We start from the raw sequence: 23,066 nt of genomic DNA on the forward strand, positions 1-23,066 counted from the left end.
GTGTGTTCTGTGATAGTAGTGTGTATAAGTGCTTGCCATATCCTGAAATTTAAATCTAAGTCATGGTGAATAAGGTCAGGGTTTGCACATAAATAAAACTATCCAACCCCACAAGTTGACAAAAAATAAACACATAGCCATCTCTAGAAATAAATATTTAACTTATGATGAATAAAGTCAGATTTTTTACATACCAGTAACTTAAACCTCTTAACTAACCCCCATTAGTAGTCAAAAATCACACACAAGCCTATCCATTAATAAATAAGTAAATAAAAAAACTACTTAAACAATGTACTTCCAGATCCTCGAGCTACAACAGGAGGCAAAGAAGAGGGCTAAGGAGAACCAACAGAAGACCCACAAGACCCCGGCCAAGGAAGCTGAGAGCCAAACAACCGAGGAGGACCTGACTGAGGCTTGGAGCAGGTGGTACTACGGCCGCTGGGGGGACTACTACAGCGAGTGTGACCCTTCCTCCTCCTCCTACTGGCCGGGTCACTACACTCAGCAGAGCACCGTCCCCTCCAGAGCCAAGGACCCCATGAATGAGGAGACGCAGCAGGAAACAGCAGAAGAGGAACACGAAGGAGCTGCAGAGGAGCCACAAGCAGTGAATCTTGAGGAGGAGGAAAAGGAGAAGAAAAATGAAGATGCAAGTCACTGTACTGCAAAATCTGATGACACAAAGCACACCGAGAAGAGGAAAAAGCTGAAGGCCAAGAGGAAGAAGGAGCGGCACAAAAGTGAGAAGGCCTCCAAGGAAGAAACAGGTAAAGAGAGTGAAAAAGAAGAGGTCACGGAAAAGAGTACGAGGAGGATGAGGAGGGAGGAGAGGAGAAGGAAAGCGAGGAGAAACGCAAGCGGTGAAAACAGACAAATCATAACCAGATCCAGATCCAGATCCACATCCACTGCAGTAAAGACCAGACTACCTCAAGAGGACGTAACCGCCGACACAAGTACCAAAGAGATGAATGGCAAGGAGGACGAGAAGGAAGGGAATGAAAAGAGCCTTGGATGGGACACCTCGGAGAGCATCACGCAGCAGGTGGCAGCAGTGGCAGCGCAGGCGGTGGTGGAAACAGGCTATGTCTTCCAGGAGGAGCTGGGCTTGTACTATGACTACAACACTGGCTACTACTACAATGCTGTGAGTCTGTGTGTGTATTTACCTAGTTGTTGTATATAGGGCCTGCTATGAATACAATGCTGGCTACTATTACAATGCTGTGAGTCTGTGTGTGTATTTACCTTCTTGTAGTATATAGGGCCTACCATGACTACAACACTGGCTGCTATTATAATGCTGTGAGTGTGTGTATGTGTGTGTGTGTGCACCTAGTTCTAGTATATCTACAGGGCCTGAGCGACACTCGTATGGTTCTGTCTCTGCCTCTCTGTCCTTCCACTGTCTTTCTGTTTAGCCTCTTCTCACGTAACTGACTGCTCTTTCAGCCACCCCTTCAGATTCTTTACAGGAGCAGCGAGTAGTGGGCTTTTTTTTATTGTTGTTTCCTTTTTTTGTGCCCTTGTGCTGTCCTTTGCTGTAAAAAAAAAAAAAAAAAGCATACTATTTCCATTTCATACCTTCTTTTAAAATCCATAGTGACTTCCAGAGTGTAAAAAAGTAAATAAATAAATAAATAAAACAGCAATCATGAACCCTCTCACATTACTGCTCTTTTTAATCATGACTCCTATAATTCTCTCCCCCCCCTTTCCCGCCACAGGAGAATGGGCTTTACTACGACACAAAGAGCGGCACTTACTTCTACTATGACCACAGCACCCAGAGTTACCAGTTCCACTCCCAAGTCAGTCCCTCCGACGCCGCTGTTACCAAGAGGCGCAAAAAGAAGAAGGCAGACAAGAAGGTGAAGTATGATGGTGGTGAAATCTTAAAATAGTGTAGTAGTAGTAATAGCAGTAGTAGTAGTAGTAATAATAATAGTAGTAGTAGTAGTAGGGTATTCTTGGCAACTAGTACATATTCCAGTTAGTACTCAAGAAAAAATACCATACAGGGAAAGTAAGTTGAGATATGAAAGTGGACTATTACTACAACAATCCATAAACATTAAGCATTTTTACAACTATAGTTAATTTGTGTATCAGTATTTTTATTTATTTATTATTATTTTTTTTTTAATGATTACTAACTGGTCTGGACATGTATGAATGGGAGGACATACAGTAGTAGTAGTAGTAGTAGTAAAAGCAGCATTAGTAATAGAAGTATGTTTTGATTTATATTTTTCCCATCACATACTCAAGGGCTAATGTGACAGAGAAGAGCACTAAGGCTTTGTATAGGTTTAATGTATACCTCAACTCTACTTTTTTATTAACTATTGCTCTAAAGACATCAGTTTGTGTTGCTTCCATTGCAGGGGAAGAGCAAACCATCCAGTAAAAGTGAAGATTCTCGAGAAAAAGAGGACGGAGAGTTAACAGAGTCTGATAAAGAACACGAAGACGAGGGGGAGAGCGAGAGTGAAGGCGAGAGAGAGGAGGAAGACGTGACCTCGCCAGAATGCCATGAGGAAGGTGAGAGGAATTGGCAGCGCAGACCCCACTGAGCAAAGCAACCAAACCCAATCTATTAACCCAGTAGCTGCAGGGATCATGTTTCTTAAAGGCTCTTCCCTCTAAGCGAGAAAAATGAGGAAAGATCATCACTCACACAAACCATTTCATAATATATATCAATGCATTTGTGATCAGTTTATGCATCATCTATTTTAAGGGGTTTATATTATGGCAAAAATTTGGCCCGTTGCTGGTACACGGTAAAGCCACATATTTGGCCCGTCGCTGGTGCACGGTAAAGCCACAAATTTGGCCCATCGCTGCTACCGGGTTAATAATCAGACTACAGTACTTATAATTTTGACTGAAGAAACAACAACATTAGCTACCACTATTTGTATGCATGACCTCTAAAGTCCCACATATTCCACCAGAGGGCCCACCAGCGGCAGAAGTTCCTCCCTCTCTGCGGCTGATGGTGGTGGAGGGCGGGGAGAGGGTGAAGGTGGGGGAGCTACATGTCGTGACCCTCAATGGTGGCTTCGTCGGCAGGGAGTCAAGTAACGCTGTCCACCTCCCTGATCTTAACATTAGCAAGGTGAGTGGGTGGGAGATTAAGGGAGAGAGAGGACTGGTTGACATGCTGTAGGAGAGGAGGAAGGGAGAGGAAGGAATAGAAAGAGAGAGGAAAGGGAGAGGGCCAATCAGTGCTGTCCATCTCTCTGATTTTAACATTAGCAAGGTGAGTGGGTGGGAGATTGAGGGAGAGAGAGGGCTAATTGACTTGCTGTATGAGAGGAGAATGGGAGAGGAAGGAATAGAAAGGGAGAAGGAAGAAAGAAAAGAGAGAGGGTCAATCAATCAATCCCTGATCTTAACATTAGCAAGGTGAGTGGGTGGGAGATTGAGGGAGAGAGAGGACTAGTTGACTTGCTGTATGAGAGGAGAATGGGAGAGGAAGGAATAGAAAGGGAGAAGGAAGAAAGAAAAGAGAGAGGGTCAATCAATCAATCCCTGATCTTAACATTAGCAAGGTGAGTGGGTTGGAGTTTGAGGGAGAGAGGACTGGTTGACTTGCTGTATGAGAAGAGGAAGGGAGAGGAAGGAATAGAAAGGGAGAAGAAAGTAAGAAAAGGGAGAGAGTCAACTAGTGCTGTCCACCTCCCTGATTTTAACATTAGCAACAGGGTGACTTAGGGTAGGGGGGAAAGGGAGGGAGAGAGAGAGAGGACTAGATAAAAGGAGGGAGACAGAAAAATATACATAACATAAGAGAGGAAGAGAGAGAGGACTGGGGAAGGAGACTAAGGGAGAGAGAGGAGGATAGGAAAGGAGAGATTAGACTAAATAAAAGGAGGGAGAAGAGATAGAAAAATGGAAAGAATAGAATAGAGAAGAGGGAGAGAAAGGACTGACTAACTGTTTGCCATACATGAGAGGATGGAAAAGGAGGAAATAAACAAGATAAAAGGAAGAAAGAAAAATGGGAAGAAGTAGAAGTAGTTGTAGGAAATTTAAGACCATGTATAAAAATTGAGATAAAAAAGGAAATTCTGACAACATGAATTCAACTTACAAATATAAAAGGGAAAAAAGACACACTGAAATAACCTCCCTCTGTGTGTGTGTGTGTGTATTTACCTAGTTATAGTTTTACAGGGCCTGGGCTTACACTCATGTGGTCCCATCTCCATATCTGTATTTGTCCAGCTTTTCCTTAAAGTCATGCACACTCTTCGTCGATACTACATCCTCACTTAGTCTGTTCCAAACCTCTATGTTTCTTTGCGGGAAGCTATATTTCTTTATGTCTCTCTGTGTATGTGTTCATGTGTGTGTGTGTGTGTGTGTTTCAGGTGCACGCCGAGATAGAGTACCGCAGCTCAGGGCCCGAAGACCACCACTACTTCATACGCGACGTGGGCAGCAACAACGGCACCTTCGTCAACAGTGTGAGGCTGAGCGAGGCGCGTCAGACCAGCAGTGAAGTAGAGGTGAGGGAGCCATTACAGACACACCCTCACGCCCCTCACCAAATACAATGGGTTATAATTTACACTTTTCTGTTAGTGCTCTTGAATAGACACCCTCACACCCTTTACCATTTTTCTGTCTCTTCTCCCTCCTTTCATCTAGTCTAATCTAGCCTTTCCTATCCTCCTCTCTCTCCCTTAGTCTCCTACCCCAGTCCTCTCTCTTTTCCTCTCTTCTGTTATGTATATTTTTCTGTCTCCCTCCTTTTATTTAGTTCTCTCTCTCTCTCTCTCTCTCTCTCTCTCTCTCCCTTTCCTCTGTACCCCGATCTCTGTTCTTGTTGCCCTTGAGCTGGTTCCATTGTCGTAAACAAAATAATACATAGAAGAAAAAAAACATACATCATAGTACAAAGTTACAAACAAATGATAGCAACCCTGTACCTGTATTCTGTGGGTCCCTAGTAAGAAATGTGATAAATAAGTACTAGTAACAATAATAGCAGCACCTTACCTGTATCCTGTGTGTCTCCCTTGTAAGAAATGTAATAGATGGGTAGTAACATATTAATTGCAGCACCTTACCTGTATCCCATGTGTTTCCCTTGTACAGGTGGGCCATGGGTGGGAGGTGCAGTTTGGGCCCATCAAGGTTAAATGTCACCTGCACCCTGGCACCCTCACCTGCAACGAGTGTGAGCCGGGATTAGTGCTGCAGAACCTTCCCTCGCAGTCAGGTGAGTGAGTGTGTGTGTGTGTGTGTGTGTGTGTGTGTGTGTAAAGGAAAAGAAAGGAGAAGATATAAATTGACAGGGAGATGAAAGAAAGAAAGGTATTTGTGTGTGTGTGTGGAAATTAAATAAAGAGAAAATAAAAAAAATAAAATAAAAAGGGAGATGAAAGAAAGAAATGGAAGCAAGAGGGGAACATGAAAGGGTCTAATAAAAATATCATTCCCTTCCCCCACTGAAAGAAAAAAAATATTCCCATAATCTTTTTAAGCTGTGGTGGAAGTAGATGTTCTCAAGAGGATTCCCAGTGTTTCTTCAGTTTCTTTAAGCAAACTTTTCTGACACAAAGATTACCAAGAAACACGTCACAGAGATTGCAAATATATTAGTTAATGAGAAAAAAAACATCCCAGTGATAATACTTTAACTTAGGATGTAAGACTAATAATTACACTACAGAAATAACCCTATGTTGATTTTTATACAGGAGAAGGAATCGCCTCCTACAAGAATGCCAAGTGTAAGGAGAAGGCACGGAGGAAGGAGCTGAAGGCCATGCAGAAGAAGTACAAATTGACCCACCGAGAGGCCCAGGCTGCCTCCTCGGTCGTGGCCCCAGGCTACACCGACCGCACCCTCCTACGTCAGGCACAGAAAGGCTCCGACAACCCCTACGAGAAGACTGAAGTGGCATCTGCTGAGGAGTGAGTACATAGGCATTTGTTATGGGGTTGTGGGGTTACCGAGGGCAAGTTCAAGGTGACAAATGATACAGGTAACTCGATTTACGCGAGTATTGTGTCCTTGAAGAGGTCGCGTAAATCAAAAACAATGTAAATCAAACAAGAGGTAGGTTTCTATCGAAAAATAAATATTCACTTCATTCAGTGGAGAGAGAGAGAGAGAGAGAGAGAGAGAGAGAATATCCATATCTCCGAGATATCCACTCAGGCACTCAGTCTCAGCCTCACTCGTGTGAGGAAGAAATAAGGGACACCATGAGCGACTGGCTAGTATTGGTACCAGTACCGAGCAGTCTGGTACCAGTACCGTACCATATAGCTGGTACCGTTAGTACCGGTACTGGTACCGGTTCCTGCACACCCTTATTGTTGAGTAGCGTGGCAGCGTGGGTACTGTATTGTTGTTCAAGTGGTGCGCGGGAAGAACTGAGCTCAGCTGTGTGGCCGCGGCGCCGTGTGAGTCCAGTTGCGTGAGACAACTGGTGGCCACTCCCTAAAATATCGCGTATAAGTGGAAAAAATGTGTAAATTAAACATTTATTTGGATTTTGGACCCCGCGTTATTTAAAAAACGCGTAAACCAAACTCGCGTAAATCGCGAGTTACCTGTACAAGCAACTGGTTTGGGGCTGTTAATCCGTCCGCTGTGATTGGCACGGTTTTGGCTTTCAGTGATAGCCTGGTAACATATACTCCCAGGTCTTTCTCTGCCTCTGTGGCGGATAGTGGAGTGTTTCCCATGTGGTACTGGTATGCTGGATTTCCCCTCCCAAGGTGCATGGCTTTACATTTTTCTTCATTGAATTGTAGCAGCCACTTTTTGTTCCATTCCTGTTGCTTGGTGATGTCTTCTCGTAGGAAATCCACAGTCAGCGGGCTAATACTACTTATTAAAAAATCATTCTGAACTTTCCACTATTGATTTTCACTAACCTTCCACAAACAATCAAAGCACCACTCACACTAAAACTATAATACATGGATGAAATAGTTAAGATAGGTACTGTATATAAATGTGTTGAAACAGGTCAAACGAATAACACAACATCCTTCCTTCCCTCCTTCCCCAACAGGCCCTTGAAGGAAACCAACCGAGGCTTTACCCTGCTGCAGAAGATGGGGTGGTCGAAGGGGCAAGGGCTTGGCAAGGACAACACCGGCAGGAAAGACCCTGTAAGAAACTACTTTTTTCATATTTGGAGAGAGAGGGAAAGCTGCATACACTCACTTCATTGTAACCTTCCCTTTACCTTAACCTTTCAGATCCACCAAGTGAGTGTGGTGGGTAAGGCGGGCCTGGGCAGCAGTCAGCCCACAGCCCCGCCACCCCCTGACCCCTGGGCTACGAGGAGGAAGAAGCAGCTGCAGATAACCCAAGAACGCTTCAACCAACACTAAACATGACAGACCAAAGCTTTACAAATAGCAGAAAGTCCACAACACACTGCTCAAACTTAGTAAAATTGTAATTGACTTGAAATAATGACCCACTAATTTGGTTTCAGAGTTGTCAATTCTTCAGTCTTCAGTAAGAGTGTCTAAGTCATACCAAGGAGAAAATACAGTAGAAGGAAGAAGACTGTTCCATTGCCTACCAGTGAAAGGTCCAAAGGAATGAAGATATTGTTTAGCTTCACTGCTGTGCAAGTAAATTGAACAGGTTAAATGCCAGTGAAATGGTCCTCCTGCAGTGTTCATTGTTGATTTATATACAACCCACACTGGTAATGCTTCATGGGATAGTAAGATATTGCAGTGATCTTGATAATTTCCCAGATCACAAGCATGGTAGGGTGTGTTCTGGAAGGCTGGGCCGGGTATAAGCACAGCCCCTCACTGTCTGAAATCTAAAATGAAGCTAAAAAATTATCAATCATGCCGGTAGTTTTAACAAATTCTATAAACAGTTGATATTAACATCAATTACTGAGTGAATTATACATTGTTGTGGCACATGATATTGTATGTGCTTTCTATATGTTAAAGGACTTAAGAATATTCACCGGGTACTTTATGATAACTATTATGTTTGTCTTTCATATTGAAATACCTACGTGATTCAGAGTATTTATTATATACAATTTCTGTGTATTATCATTTGAATTAAATGAGCATAATATTTGTACACTCTGTGTACTGGCCTAATAAACTGTGACACAATGCAATTCTGAGTTTACCATGAGGGCACTCTCTCTCTCTCTCTCTCTCTCTCTCTCTCTCTCTCTCTCTCTCTCTCTCTCTCTCTCTCTCTCTCTGTGTAAAGAGTGACAATGATAAGCACAATGTCCCTTCTGAGAAACGAGATAACTAATACTTAGGCAAACTATGTTTCAGTGTTGATAGCAAAATAAACAGTGACTTTAGGACAGTGCATTTGTGAGATAGAGTGTATCAATTATGTAATGCTCAACCCCCAACATTTAATTAATTCCTACCACCATGCCAGTTGGAGAGTGGCCCACTTGAATTCAGTTAGGCAGAAAAAAAAGTTTATGAAGGAAAAGAAGGGCTCGAAATAAGGTTGACAGGAAATAAGTGTGCTCATATATATATATATATATATATATATATATATATATATATATATATATATATATATATATATATATATATATTAAGGAGGTTCAGGTTGACTCAAAGGAGAAAAGGAGGAAAACGTGTAGCCTATGCAAATGTAACATATCTGCGAACGTATGTTAAAATTTTCCGGGAATCTGAATAAAACTTGTTTGAAACTTCGAATCTAGATCAAATAGCTGACTGGGTAGAGCAAAGGAGTGGGAAAGGAACTATAGATAAAATACCATTATTCAACCAAAGTTGTGAGAATATGGATGCGGGCAGAAGGTTGAATGCCCGTATCTATCTATCTATCTATTTAAATGTGCGAGAACTTTCAGTTACTGTTAATAATAACTATTAAAGTGGTAAAAGGAAAATGGGGAATGGGGGCGAGAACACAAGGTTATGAAGAAAGAAAAAAAGCTAGAGAACGCCCGTAACTAACATATACCTATGAGTACTGTACCTAAAAATGCAACAGGAGCGTTCAAAATACCTAGATTCTGACTACCAGGGGTTTCTAATAGTGGTTAAAACAAAATGGAAAGCTAGAATGAAGTAGAAAGAGCAGAGATAAGGCTATAGTTATGCAGAGAAAATTAAGGCACCGTTGAAGAGAGAGATAGAGGGGGAGGGGGCAGGGTTCCCAGTGACGGTACAAAAGTACCATTTTGATACTTTTTGTTGGTAGCGGTACATTTTTACGACATTAAGCTAAAGTGGTACGAAATTATCATTGAGGAAAAATTTGATACTTTTTTACCAATTTAGTAAGAAAAATGATACATTTTCGTCTAACCGATGCATCCAGGGAAATGTGAAAAAAGTAAAAGTCCCGGTATAAATTTGTATTTACGTATATATTCTACCGCAGATCAGTGTTTCTGTGTTTTTGTGACCCGCTAAAATCATGTATCTGAGTATACAGCAGCTGATGGGGCAGGGTATACGGCGTTGCCCCGGTGACGCTGAGTCGGATACAAGAGCAAGACGTGTACAGGACCGAGGAGACAAGCGGAAATCCCAACAGCGTAATTTTTTTTTTTTTAAGTACTATTAGGTAATTTAAGACATTAAACTTGCTAAAATGTTACTTTCTCGTGATAGTGTGTGCATGAAGTAGCTGCAAAGCTTACATAATATTGAAATAGTACTAAATAACATTTATTGCGCCATGGAATCATAGAAACGATTGAAGCGAAGCTACTCTGACATGATTTATATAACTAATATTCTTGTTGTTTTATCATATCTGCATCAGCTACATTGTCTGTGTTATCTTAATTATAAGTTTTAATATCTCTCTCTCTCTCTCTCTCTCTCTCTCTGTTACCATACAAGTCATCATGCTGCAATAGACACTGCAGATTGTGTACACGGTACACCCTACATCACTGCCAGACGTAAGAGTAAGAGTTAAAAAAATAATAATTAAGTAATTTCCTCACTGTAAAATATAAATTACCTAAAATTACCGGTTGATACTTTTTTTGATACTTTTTTTCAGTCATGTTGTACATTTTTACATTTTGATCATTTTTTATGGTACGTTTTAGTTTTTTCCACTGGGAACACTGGGAGGGGGACATCACCAAGGTCACTCCCACCATAACAAAACAACACTGACACCACCACAAAAAACACTATGGCACCCTTGTTAAGCCATGTCACCACCTTAACACACTCCAACCACCAGCACTGACACAATAGAATAACTGAAACAACCTAATAATACCCTCCTAAAGCGGCCTTGCTCTCTACGGATACAGGACGTGGTGGGGACAAGAACCTGACATGTAGAAGACGTGTATCGCCTCCTCGGTTCGCCCTTATCTAAATGCAGCTGTCCGTGTTATCTTCAGCCACTACAAACACATTATCAAGCACTTTACATCCCGCGGTGACTGAGAAGGGTCATTTTTACTTACTGGTGTGACTGAGAAAGGACATTGAGCGTGCTACTGCCTGGGAAATAAGGTGAGGATACTTGTTAGGTTAGGTTAGGTTAGATATCTTAGTCCGTGATATCTTCAGCCACTACAAACACATTATCGAGCACTTTACTTCCTACTGTGACTGAGAAGGGGTGTTTTTACTTCCTGGTGTGACTGAGAAAGGACATTGAGCATACTACTGCCTGCAAAATAGGGTGAGGATACTTGTTAGGTTAGGTTAGGTTAGATATCTTAGTCCGTGTTATCTTCAGCCACTACAAACACATTATCGAGCACTTTACTTCCTACTGTGACTGAGAAGGGGTGTTTTTACTTCCTGGTGTGACTGAGAAAGGACATTGAGCTTACTACTGCCTGCAAAATAAGGTAAGGATACTTGTTAGGTTAAGTTAGGTTAGATATCTTACTTCCTCTGGTTACTTACTTTCTTGTCTTCTAAATGTCTCCTTAAGTGATGTATGTTTTTACTTTTTATTTTATTATTGGGGTTATGATTTTTTTTTTTTTTTTTTTTTTCTTTCCATTAATGGGTGTAAGGTGAGGACACTTTGGTTAGGTTAGGTTAGATATCTTAGTTTCTCTGCTGGTTCTTTACTTACTTGTCTTCTAAATGTCTCCTTAAGTGATGTATGTTTTTACTTTTTATTTTATTTATTTATTTATTTTTTATTTATTTTTTTTTTTTTTTTTGTTAGTGGGTGTGGTGAGGATATTTAGGTTAGGTTAGGTGATTTTTTTTTTTCTCTGGTTAATCATCTAAATGTCTTTTCAAGTGTTTTTTTTTTATTAATTTGTGTAATTATGGTGATTTATGTCCCCCTTTCCCCTCATAAAGGTTAAATAGAAAATGAGATGTGGGATGGTGCATGAATGGAATCCTAAATTCATTCTAATCAAGGGAGAGCTCAGTTACCTACCCTTCATGTCACCCTGTTTAGGTTGTCCTGTGTTAATCCTTCCCTTTATTTCTCCTCCTTTCCCTTCCTGTCCTATCTCATCCCTTTCCTTTTCTTTCCTAGTGCACCAAACCTTACAAACTCGTGATATGGGATGGTGGTGAAAATTTGAGTTAACCCCTTGACTGTAGATTTCCTACAAGCAGACATCACCAAGCTACAGGAATGGAACAAAAACAGTTATATAAATTCAGATTCAACAGAGACAGGCAAGAATTCGTTTACCAATAGAGTGGTGGAGGAATGGAACAGGCTTGGCAGTCATGTTGTGGGTGCCAATAACATAAATACATTCAAGAAGAGGGTGGATAAATTCATGGATAGTGAGGTAAGGCGGGGTTAGAATTACAGGAGCTGCCTTATATAGGCCAATTGGCCTCTTGCAGACTCCTTACATTTTTAATTCAATGAAGAAAAATGTAAAGTCCTGCACCTTGGGAGGGGATATCCAGCAATGGGTGGCGGGTGGCGTGATAGCGGCGTACTGGACCCCACATTACCGTGATGATGGATGGCGGGTTCGAACGCTACCACTGGATTTTTTCGTCACCCGGCCGCTTGTTAAAACTACCCATGCTGTCCTGAAGACCACCATCCACAACCTCCGAGGAAGGCCGTCAGCGCAAGAGCGAATCAGAAATCACGAGTATGAGCCAGCGAGAGCCAATGCAAATGGTGCCACTATAAACCTTCTTTGGCTCTTGTGACTGGCCGACCATCAGGCCCCACCTGGGCCCACCTGGAAAAACCCAGGCCGCCCATCAGGAAAGAAGGGAGAATGTAAAAAAAAAAAATAAAAAAAAAAAAAATAATACCACATGGGAAACACTCCGCTAAACACCACCGAGGCAGAGAAGGACCTGGGAGTATATGTTACCAGGCTACCAGTGAAGGCCAAATCCGTGCCAATCACAACGGACAGGAAAAAAAAAAAAAAAGATAAAAGGGGATATTAGAAATGCTCTTCAATATAGATGACATCTTTTCTCTCTCTACAGAAGTGAAAGTGTGACCACCACTCCGCAGTAAGGAACACAAACATGGAGTGGCTGTGGATACCAGGTGAGTTGCCGTGGCTTTGGGCTTTGGGGTATGGTACGGTCAGCAAAAAAAAAAAAAATAAATAATAAAAAAAAAGTATCGAACACCCATGGATTGATTGAAGAGACTTTGACCGAAATCTATAGACATGTGTTTCGCTCAAGTTCTATTCAGGCAATCCAAGGGTGGTCGATATTTTTTTTTCTTTTTTTTTTATCGGCTGTATATCTTCCAGTATTCAGTTATTTCTTAAGGGCATTTAGGAACAGTGAGTGGTTCAGATGTCCTGCAAGAAATTAGTAAGGTTTGATATTGATAGAATCGTAAGTGAACTGTTACTTAACCCTTTAGCAGCGGGGACCATGTTTCTTAATGGTCCCTCTAAGCGAGAAAAATGAGTAAAAATCATCACTCAAACAAGCCATTTCATAATTCATATCAAAGCATTTGTGATCAGTTTATGCATCATCTATTTTGGGGGGGTTTATATCATGGCACAAATTTGGCCCGTCGCTGCTACACGGTGAAGCCACAAATTTGGCTCGTCGCTGCTAAGGGGTTAATTCTGATGACATTCCACTTCTATACCTCAGCTCAGATTGGCGAGATTGTTTCTGTGTTAGCTTCTGTGGGTCCTTTCCTCCCTGCTGCTCTGCCACACAGTCCTCTCATATCTTAGCTATAGGTCACATATGAGAGGGGGAGATAGGTGTTGGGACTGTGTGGCACATATTATAAGACACTTTTGCTTCTCACATCAGCTATTTCTAAACGTCAAAAAGGGGATCATTTGGGTTCTAATGAGTGTTTTTTAGGTTCATGCTACAGAAGAAGGGTCACACCACCACCAGGGTTATAAAACTACTCCAGAAAGTGCCCCAAACTCCTATGAAAGCCTTGCCAAATATGTGGAGTTGGGTGACAAAATGTTTTAAAATACGACCCAGTGTGGCCGAGCGGCGGGGAGGAAGGGACCCGTGAGAGCGAACAGAAACAATCTCACTAATCCGGTTTCGCCATAGTATTCACATCAAGAAAAAGATACTCGGGAAAACTGAGCTGAGGCATAGAAGTGGAACATTGTCAAAATAAAGTAACAGTTCACTTACGATTTTATCAATATCAAACCTCACTAATTTCTTGCAGGACATCTGAACCACACACACTTCCTAAAAGCCCTTAAGAAATAACTGAATCCTTGTAAGTGCAGTTATTTACCATCTACCTGTGCTATTCATAAATATAACCTTCACTGAAAACTTCCCATTGTATTAGCATTAATCTCAAAAGTGTTCAATTTACTCCATTTATCCGCAGTTATGTACCATCTACCCTTACCATCCATAGATCTAACCTCCATTGAAAACTGTCCATTATTACCATTAACTTTAAAATGTTCAATATACTCTATACTCCATTCATCTGCTACAGTACCTTATTCTCTCTGTTAGCTCTCCCTTCCTCCGCTTCTCAGCACACAGGGTCATATAAAACATTTCATCGCCCATGAACACATATTTGGCAAGGCTTTCATAGGAGTTGTCGGCATTTCCAGGAGTAGTTTTATGGCCCTGGTGGTAGTCTGACTCTTCCTCTATACCTTGAACCTAAAGAAACAGTCATTAGAACCCAATTGGTCCCCTCCTTGACCTTTATAAATAGTTGATGTGAGGAGCGAAGGTTTTATAATGTCGACCTTAGACTCACGAGGTCCTTCCCTTTATTCCCTCAGCCGTGGCCTTGGTGTCAGTGTTCCTCTTAGTGCTGTGTTGTGTCTTCTTCAAGGACTACACCTGCTGCCCCTGCCGCCGCAAAAGGTGAGTTTGTGACTGCGTGAATGAGCAAAGTGATTCTATGTTTATGCATGAACAAGGAAGAGTGAGTGAAGTTGGGTGTGTATGAAGAGTGAGTAAATGGAGATATGGAAGGAGTGAGTGAGTGGATGCATAAAGGAGTGAATGTGTGAGAGTATTAAAAAATGAGTGAGCACATGAGAGGAGTGAGCGAGTGAATGCAGTAAAGAGTACAAGTTTGTTAGAGTTTGAAGAGTAGGTGAGTTAGTGGCTACATGAGGGAGGGAGTGAATGTGAAAATGCATGAGCAAGTAATAAAATAAGATGAGTGTGGTTTCTGAAGTTACTTGCATTCCAGACCTTTGACACCTGATGATGTTGAGGCTGCTCCCCCTCCTCCTGCTTACAACGTGCCCAGATCCAGTGGGTATAGGTCCCCACGCCCGAGTGCCCCACCGCCTCGGCCCCCTTCGCGATTATCTTCGATTTCTTCAGTCCATTCAATTTCTTCAGAGATTAGCCGAGAAGCTCCATTTACCTTCAACTTCAGAGGGATCGTAAGTGCAAATGACGCGGTGAAAATACAGAACGGCATCCCAGAGCTGGACCTTCATACGTTGAGGGTCTGGGAAGCTAGGCAGGTGACACAAATGTTCCTGAAACAGTCGCGAGGTCGCCATCGTCGTGTGCGAATAATAACGGGTCGTGGCCTGCACAGCGTTGGCGGCATACCCAAGATCAAGCCAGAGGTTGAAACGTTATTGGGCAACACTGGCTACACATTCAGGGAGATGAACAAGGGAGGCTGTCTAGAAGTTAACCTCTAGTTGTGGTTTACTTTAGCTCCAGTTCTGTTGGCTGAATTGAGGGAACAAGGTGTACAAGGGAGGCTGCTTTGAGGTTAACCTGTACCTAGTTATTGATGGGTTTCTTCACTCATCAAGGAAAATTTTTTGTCGCCTGTGGTCCTGTCGCTTATTTCAGGCAACAAAGTGGAACATAAGTGAAGTAAAGCAGCAGTTTGCGTGGCCATAAGTACTGAGAGGTGACAAGGTGTCCAGGAATCCCATCAACATTTTTCTTATAGTATTTCCTGCTGTCACTTCATGATGTTGAGCGTGGTCAACAGAAAGCGTTCACTGAAGATTTACTTACGACTGTTAGGTTTATGCCTCTTGAGTCTGTCTGCTCCTGACTTCCATATTAAGACAAACACATTTCTATAGATTTATACTCAAAGCAGCATAAGTAGACATGTCCAAAATATCAACTGCCGCAGAATATTGAGAGAGAGAAAAAAGAAAATATTAGAGGGACCACAGGCTCATGACTTAAGCAATTTGAAGTGCCTTACAAATGATTCCAACTTAACTTCATTCCATTAAGCAGCATAAGTAGACATGTCCAAAATATCAACTGCAGCAGAATATTGAGAGAGAGAAAAAAGAAAATATTAGAGGGACCACAGGCTCAGGACTTCAGCAATTTGAAGTGCCTTACAAATGATTCCAACTTAACTTCATTCCATTAAGCAGCATAAGTAGACATGTCCAAAATATCAACTGCAGCAGAATATTGAGAGAGAGAGAGAAAAAATAAAGATCAGAGGGACCACAGGCTCATGACTGAAGCAATTTGAAGTGCCTTACAAATGATTCCAACTCAACTTCATCCCAGTATGTGCTTCCAGGAAACAAAGTGCCTTCTGGATACATGGTAGCTTAGCGTCTCCTGGGCGATAACAGCTTCAAAGGTCCATTTACGCCACTGGAATCATGCACATTATTGATTCAGAATTTTGAGAGAGAGTTTATCCATGAAGAGCTGTGTGTGTTTGCCAATTTGTATCCATCGTTCCACTTAGTATAAACATTGGGAAAACTACTCTGGAAAAGATTTGTCGAGGTTTAAAAGTGAACAACTTCCTAAAACAAGAGTGGTCATCATTTTAATATGGTTCTTGCAGTTATTTTTTACATTGCATAATTTTTACTTCTACTTCTGCTACTATTTTTAATTTTTTTTACTGGTACCACTTGGAAGGATGTCTGTGAATTAGCAAACACACACCCTATCTATTTTTATATGATAAGACCAGTATTGTGTACCAAGGGCTAGTAGGTGTATGTAAGATCCGTTGCCAGGTCATGTAGTAACAGATTTGGTGACAGTTTTCCTTATCCTACGTGTAAGACAACGCCAGTATTATACGTATTACTGAAAACTTGGCGCTGCGTTCATTTGGAAGTTTTATCTGCATTCTTTTTTTATGTGCAATTTTTATTCCATGACAGACCCTTCAGCGCGTGTGGTGTTACTATGTTAAGACAACCACTTGTTACTGTACATTGCGGGGTATAAGGCAGCCCTTCAACCTCATAATTAAAGGACAGAGTTTAGGGGTTGTCTTAAGTGCCATATATAAAATCCTAACCTCTACATATGAGGCGTATAGTGTACAAGAGGCGACCTGCCGTTTTTATACTTCTGAGCAAATCATGTTTTAACCCCTTGACTGCGGATTTCCTACACGCAGACATCACCAAGCTCCAGGAATGGAACTAAAAGTGGTTGCTACAATTCAATGAAGAAAAATGTAGTCATGCACCTTGGGAGGGAAAATCCAGCATACCAATACCACATGGGAAACACTCCACTGTCCACCACAGAGGCAGAGAGAGACCTGGGAGTATATGTTACCAGGCTACCAGTGAAGGAAAAATCCGTGCCAATTGCAGCGGACAGGTTAAAACAACTGCCGGACTACACATCCCATGCCAGACAAGTTTGACAGAAAAATCAAGCAACTTCAGGCATACAAATAACCCGTTCAGAGGGCACTTTTTCCTCATCTTGCTTCACCACACGATGCAGCAAGAATTAGCCACCAGATGCCGCCCAAAACCACCGTATCGTCACCTTCGTAAACAAACCGGCCTGTCATTATTTTCTACTTCTCAGGAAATCAGAAAAGAACTGTCATCATCTCATTTGTCTTAAGATTTAGGCAGAAGTGAAAAGGCCAATTCTAGAACACTCAAACCCTGAATGACGAATGCAACTATACAAAAATGGGTGTCACATGATGGAAAATCGATGTAAACAAAAACCTGGAAATCGCTGAAAAATGACTTAGGGGATTATTTTATGAGGGTGATGATATACTGCCTTCAATGGTTTGGTCGCCCCTTTCACACTAAACGCCTCGTATAATAGTGTACAGGACAGCAGAGTAAGGCATGACAACTACCATACCCAAGGTGGCTATGGGCCCCAAAATTAGTACACTGATTATTACTACATTGAACAGTATTACCTTTGTTAGCACCGTTTCTAGGAGGAGGCTGCTCAGTGTGTGTGTGTTGGAGGGGGAAGGTCATGTTATTTGTTGGTTACCACTTTATCCATGGCAAGGTTAGGTCGCTAGGGCTTGACCAAAAAATCTTTATATTATATTTTTCCCAATTTCTACAGATTTATGTGCTTCTTACATTGTGTGTTGGTGGAACTTAAAAATAATGCTGTGTTTTTTTTCAGTTCATTGTAACCTTATGTTGCTCATTAGATCAATGAATTAGTTCATTTTACTAAGGATAATTTATTTTGATGGATAACTGTTATTTTGTTGCATTCATCACATAATTTTACATGATAATCAGTTATGGGCACAAAAAGTTTATTATTTTACAGAGTTATACAGCAATAGAGTGATACATAGTTGTTAAGAATGGACTGGCTTGGCAAACTCTTCCATTGCACATGTGTTGCAAATGGACCAAGAGAGCCAAACATATAGTAACTTTAGCTTTGGTAGGATAATGTTTAAGTCCATGCCAATTAGGTTAAGAAATCTTAATGAATAGGAGCAATATTACAATCACAATAAGAATATGAATTAATTCATCAATTTATCAAAGTAATATTTACACCACAAAAGTATAACATTGCTGTGATAACTAATTATTTTGTGTGCCTTAGGGAAGAAGGTCAACGAGGAGTAAATGGTTAATTTTGGGGGATGGGAGGAGAAACTTAACAGACGTCCACATGACATAGCCAATTCAGAATACCTACTTGAAATGCCATTTCAGTATAAAGAAAAGTGGTTGGTTCAGACCAGTGTGCCTACTACCAATCTGCAAGCCTGGGTTCAAATCAATGTCTGGGGAAGGTAAACTGTGGGAATCCTAATGTTGCACTGGCCTTGTGTCCTGGATTAATGGGTTCCTCCTACCACAGATTTAACCCATAGACGGCGATGGAAATGTATATAGACGGTCCAAAATTCAGTCATTAAGTTTTGTATGGCAGAAATATAACAACACTTCCAGAGCACAGTAGAATCTATATATAGACGATAGTTAAAACATCTCTTGTGTGGCGTAACTATTTATGCTATGGTCCTGAGGTTGGCAGTGAGTATAAACAGACCATTCATTTTGGGGGGAGCTACTCTTCAAATACTGCCGCCGTCTAAGGGTTAATGGCCAATCTTATGATGAGCACACACGCCACGCACAGCTAATACCGTATGCTCCCAACTCACCTTGATAACCAAATGAAATCACACACAGACTAAACTTGAACTTCCTAACATAAAAAAAACATATCTACTCATTTGGTCAACATAATGGCACCAGCTGAGTGCACAAAGTAATGTTAGGGAAAGATGGTACTGATCACTGTCATACCAGCAGTTGTTGAAGCACTGGCTTGGGGTGGATGGCATGAGCTAGTCAGTCAGGCGGAGAGAGAGAGAGAGAGAGAGGGGGGGGGACGTTCCGTACATACTCGTGTAAAAGTAAAATATGTCACAAATTTTTTTAAGGATAAGTCTGAGGGGTCTACTTTTACATTTTACTGCTTTACTTGAGAGTTTTATTCATTCATCAGTTCATTATAATCATTGCCTTGGAGAGGTCAACTTTAACGGGAGATTGACCTCTACTTGACCTAGGTTTATGAGATCCATCTTTATGTATATTACTTTTCTCGGAACTTCAATTTATATTTTGCAATCACACATATTACGTACTTAACCCGGTAGCAGTGATGGGCCAAATTTGTGGCTTTACTGTGTAGCAGCGACGGGCCAAATTTGTGCCATGATATAAACCCCCAAAAATAGATGATACATAATCTGATCACAAATGCTTTGATATATAGTATTATGAAATGGTTTGTGTGAGGGGTGATTTTTTTCTCATTTTTCTCGCTTGGTGGGACCATTAAGAAACATGATCCTCGCTGCTACCAGGTTAAATTTAATCCAATCAAAATTTTAAAACAACAAATTTATCCAGTCAAGTCCAGTCATAGTCTTGGGGGGGTCGCCTTTTACACAAGTACTTGTGGCAGAAGGAGGAATAATTTCTATATCACATGCCAAAGTTATCTGTAAGAGATGCCACGGCTGTTAGGAGCTACCTGAAAGAATTATATGTATTATCGGTTTATTAATTAGGAAGGAAATTATTGTAGGTAAATTGTAGTGATGTTCTATTGTTAAAAAAAAGACAAGTCATTATGTTATCTCTGTTACAAGTTCCTGTTGTGTTAGTTCAGTTTAATTAATGTAAGTTTGGTACATTGTCAGTTTGTTTTTTATTTTTATATTTGCGAGGATGTTTAATGTTCAGTGATTTATATTCCTGTTGTTGGTATGCATTTTTTGTACTAGTTTTTAGGGTGTAACTTTTAAACTCCTTTGTGTTATTTTTTCGCTCTTGTCGGTTTATTTTTGGTTTTATTCATGTTGTGTTCCCTTTTTTTTACATTTGTTTTATGCCATCTTGATTATTTTTTATATTTTTTGTACTATTTTTTGGGGTATAACTCTTTTATTCCTTTGTGTTTTTCTTTCCCTCTTATCGGTGTATTTTTGGCTTTATTCTTCTTTTTGTGTTTTAATTTTGTTATGTTTGTTTTATGCTGTCTTGATTTTTTTTTTTTTTTTTTTTTTTTTTTTTTTTTTTTTATACCTTTTTTTCATTCCTTTGTGTTTTTCTTTCCCTCTTGTCAATTTACTTTTTGTTTTTATTCATGTTGTTGTGTTCCATTTCTTTATTTACATTTGTTTTATGCCATCTTGATTATTTTTTGTACTCTATTTTGGGGTATAACTTTTTAATTCCTTTGTGTTTTTCTTTCCCTCTTATTGGTGTATCTATGGTTATATTCTTGTTTTTGTTTTAATTTTGTTACATTTGTTTTTTGCCATCTTGGTTATTTTTCATATTTTTTGTACTAGTTTTAAGGGTATAACCTTTTAATTCCTTTGTGCTTTTCTTTCCCTCTTATCAGTATATTTTTGGCTTTATTCTTGTTTTTGTGTTTTAATTTTGTTACATTTGCTTTATGCCGTCTTTTCATAGGCTACTAGTTTTTAGGGTATAACCTTTTAATTCCTTTGTGCTTTTGTTTCCCTCTTATTGGTGTATTTTTGGTTATAGTCTTGTTTTTGTGTTCCATTTGTTTTATGCCGCCTTGATTTATTTTTCATAAAGTTTTGCATGCCAGAATTATTTGTAGTTTATTCATATTTTCATTACTTTCATTCCTCTTTCATTGTAACTGTGGATAGTCTTGCTTCTTCTACACTTTCCCTTGCCCCTTACTACTTAGGCACTTGATTTTCTTTATTGTAAGTGTGCATGGCCTATCATCATCTACACTTTCCCTTGCCCTTATTATACTTAGGCACTTTTTGTTTCTGTTGCCTCGTCACATTCAAGCAGTGTCGAAATTTGCATCTTTTGTGTACCTGAGAAAAAAAAGTTCAAATTTCTTATCATGAATTCCCTTTTTTATATATTTAGTTTTCTATTTACTCGGAGTGTTGTATTCCTGCAGTGTCACAAATTTTCATCTTTCAGGAACCTGCTGAGGCACTATGTCACTATTTTTATTATTATTATCAATGAGAGACGGCAAGTTTGAGGTGTGCTGATAGCATTTTTAGCGTCGTTTTCCTACTATACGGTTATACATTTATATCAAAGGACAGTGCAAGTTTTTATGACGCAATATGTATTATGTTAAGTCCAAAACATCCATAATAAAGCGTTGGATTAAGCAATTATGGTGTGTATTAGACATCCCTAGACATCCTTTAACTATATCTTAAGTGTTTTCTTTACCCCAGGATGGAGGTTCAAGTGCATCATTATCATCGTTTTATTTATTTATTTACTTTAAAAATATCCGTGGTGTGGAGTCGGAGCAAAAAAAAATTCCGACTCCAACTTCGACTCCGGGAAATATTTTAAAGTTACGACTCAGACTCCGGGAAATATTTTAAAGTTACGACTCAGACTCCGGGAAATATTTTAAAGTTGCGACTCAGACTCCAGGAAATATTTTAAAGTTGCGACTCAGACTCCGGGAAATATTTTAAAGTTACGACTCAGACTCCGGGAAATATTTTAAAGTTACGACTCAGACTCCGGGAAATATTTTAAGGTTGCGACTCAGACTCCGGGAAATATTTTAAAGTTACGACTCAGACTCCGGGAAATATTTTAAAGTTACGACTCAGACTCCGGGAAATATTTTAAAGTTACGACTCAGACTCCGGGAAATATTTTAAAGTTGCGACTCAGACTCCAGGAAATATTTTAAAGTTGCGACTCAGACTCCGGGAAATATTTTAAAGTTGCGACTCAGACTCCGGGAAATATTTTAAAGTTGCGACTCAGACTCTGGGAAATATTTTAAGGTTGCGACTCAGACTCTGGGAAATATTTTAAGGTTGCGACTCAGACTCTGGGAAATATTTTAAGGTTGCGACTCAGACTCTGGGAAATATTTTAAGGTTGCGACTCGACTCCGGCTCCCCCTACCCCTCCCCCTCTACTGCATTATATTACCGCCCGAAAAACAATTTTGCGAAAGGTATTGTTTTCAGCTGTATTTTTTTTTTTTTTTCTGTAACCCGATAACCTTTGAACCATTACAGCTAGGATGTTGATACTTCATGGGTGGACTACTAATGGCCCCCCACCGGACGAGTTCGACTTTCAAGGTCAAAGGTCAAGGTCACCGAGGTCAAAAATGCATATTTTCACATTTTGATCACTACGACCAGAGGGTGTTGGCAGCGGGCGGTTTGCACTCGTTAGTATCCAATGTCTAGTTTTATTATTTTTATTTTTATTTTTTTTCAGGTGCTGCTTTTTGCGCCGGTAGAGTGTCTTGATGTCCTCTTGGACGGCTCCAGCCAGAGAATAGTTTTTGAACCGACCGTACCCGGTGACTGCATTAGCTAGCCATCTCGCCCTTCTCCCTCTCTCAATCTCCTATCCCTCAGTTACGTTAGTTCAAACCAGGGTTGCCAATATTGTGAAGTCTGTACTTTCTGTCTCAACTACGTTTGGTATGCCGTTTTCAGCCAACTTGCTGAAATTTTTTCCTCCTATTTACGAAACTATGGGCGCACACCAGTACATAAAGTTTTAAAATGGTGACTCTTCCACATGCATACTTCAACTAACACACACACACACACACACACACACACACGTCACACCATCACTAAAATATGAAGCACTCTGATATCAAATAAGTACGGACATTATTAATTTAGCAGTTAATGTTTTTTTTTTCTCAAATTCAACAAGAGTATATGAATCTAAGTTGTTCAGGTATTCTCATTTATTATTTTGAGTCGTGGATTTTGAAACGGGCGAACTTTAAGGGAGCGCACAGGAACGGTCACGGCAACATCACTCAAGGTACAGCACCCATCTATCTATATTTTTACATGTATTTACATCCAAATT

General features: G+C 40.4%; 3 protein-coding genes across 5 annotated transcripts in view; 2 read left to right on the forward strand and 1 right to left on the reverse strand.

Moving 5' to 3' along the window:
* LOC127005020 (mucin-17-like) overlaps positions 1-5,116 on the reverse strand; it is a 27,929-nt gene extending 22,813 nt beyond the window's left edge. The window contains exon 1 of the mRNA XM_050873463.1: positions 5,091-5,116. Within this exon, the coding sequence (XP_050729420.1) occupies positions 5,091-5,101 (11 nt within the window). The 5' untranslated portion in view covers positions 5,102-5,116. The remainder of the gene's footprint in view (positions 1-5,090) is intronic.
* The window catches only part of LOC127005021 (uncharacterized), an 11,026-nt gene extending 2,882 nt beyond the window's left edge, over positions 1-8,144 (forward strand). The window contains exons 2-10 of the mRNA XM_050873464.1: positions 305-1,153; positions 1,734-1,877; positions 2,394-2,550; positions 2,967-3,130; positions 4,389-4,526; positions 5,119-5,242; positions 5,724-5,940; positions 7,053-7,152; positions 7,243-8,144. Coding sequence (XP_050729421.1) covers positions 305-1,153; positions 1,734-1,877; positions 2,394-2,550; positions 2,967-3,130; positions 4,389-4,526; positions 5,119-5,242; positions 5,724-5,940; positions 7,053-7,152; positions 7,243-7,377 — 2,028 coding nt within the window. The 3' untranslated portion in view covers positions 7,378-8,144. The remainder of the gene's footprint in view (positions 1-304; positions 1,154-1,733; positions 1,878-2,393; positions 2,551-2,966; positions 3,131-4,388; positions 4,527-5,118; positions 5,243-5,723; positions 5,941-7,052; positions 7,153-7,242) is intronic.
* Positions 8,145-9,599: 1,455 nt separating this feature from the next.
* Positions 9,600-21,365, forward strand: LOC127005023 (uncharacterized). Of its 3 annotated transcripts, XM_050873470.1 has the most exons (5): positions 9,600-10,535; positions 10,708-10,862; positions 12,451-12,514; positions 14,226-14,310; positions 14,645-21,365. In XM_050873470.1, exons 3-5 carry the CDS (start codon positions 12,493-12,495, stop codon positions 15,111-15,113), a joined length of 576 nt encoding a protein of 191 aa, XP_050729427.1. In that variant the 5' UTR covers positions 9,600-10,535; positions 10,708-10,862; positions 12,451-12,492; the 3' UTR covers positions 15,114-21,365. The 3 variants fall into 3 exon arrangements, with proteins under 3 accessions (XP_050729427.1, XP_050729426.1, XP_050729428.1); XM_050873469.1 differs by lacking the exon at positions 10,708-10,862 and having other exon boundaries at positions 9,602-10,518; XM_050873471.1 differs by lacking the exons at positions 9,600-10,535; positions 10,708-10,862 and adding an exon at positions 10,609-10,690.
* The last annotated feature ends 1,701 nt before the right edge of the window (positions 21,366-23,066 follow it).

Source organism: Eriocheir sinensis, chromosome 29, assembly GCF_024679095.1.
Source record: "Eriocheir sinensis breed Jianghai 21 chromosome 29, ASM2467909v1, whole genome shotgun sequence".
Classification (NCBI taxonomy): Eukaryota; Metazoa; Arthropoda; class Malacostraca; order Decapoda; family Varunidae; genus Eriocheir; species Eriocheir sinensis.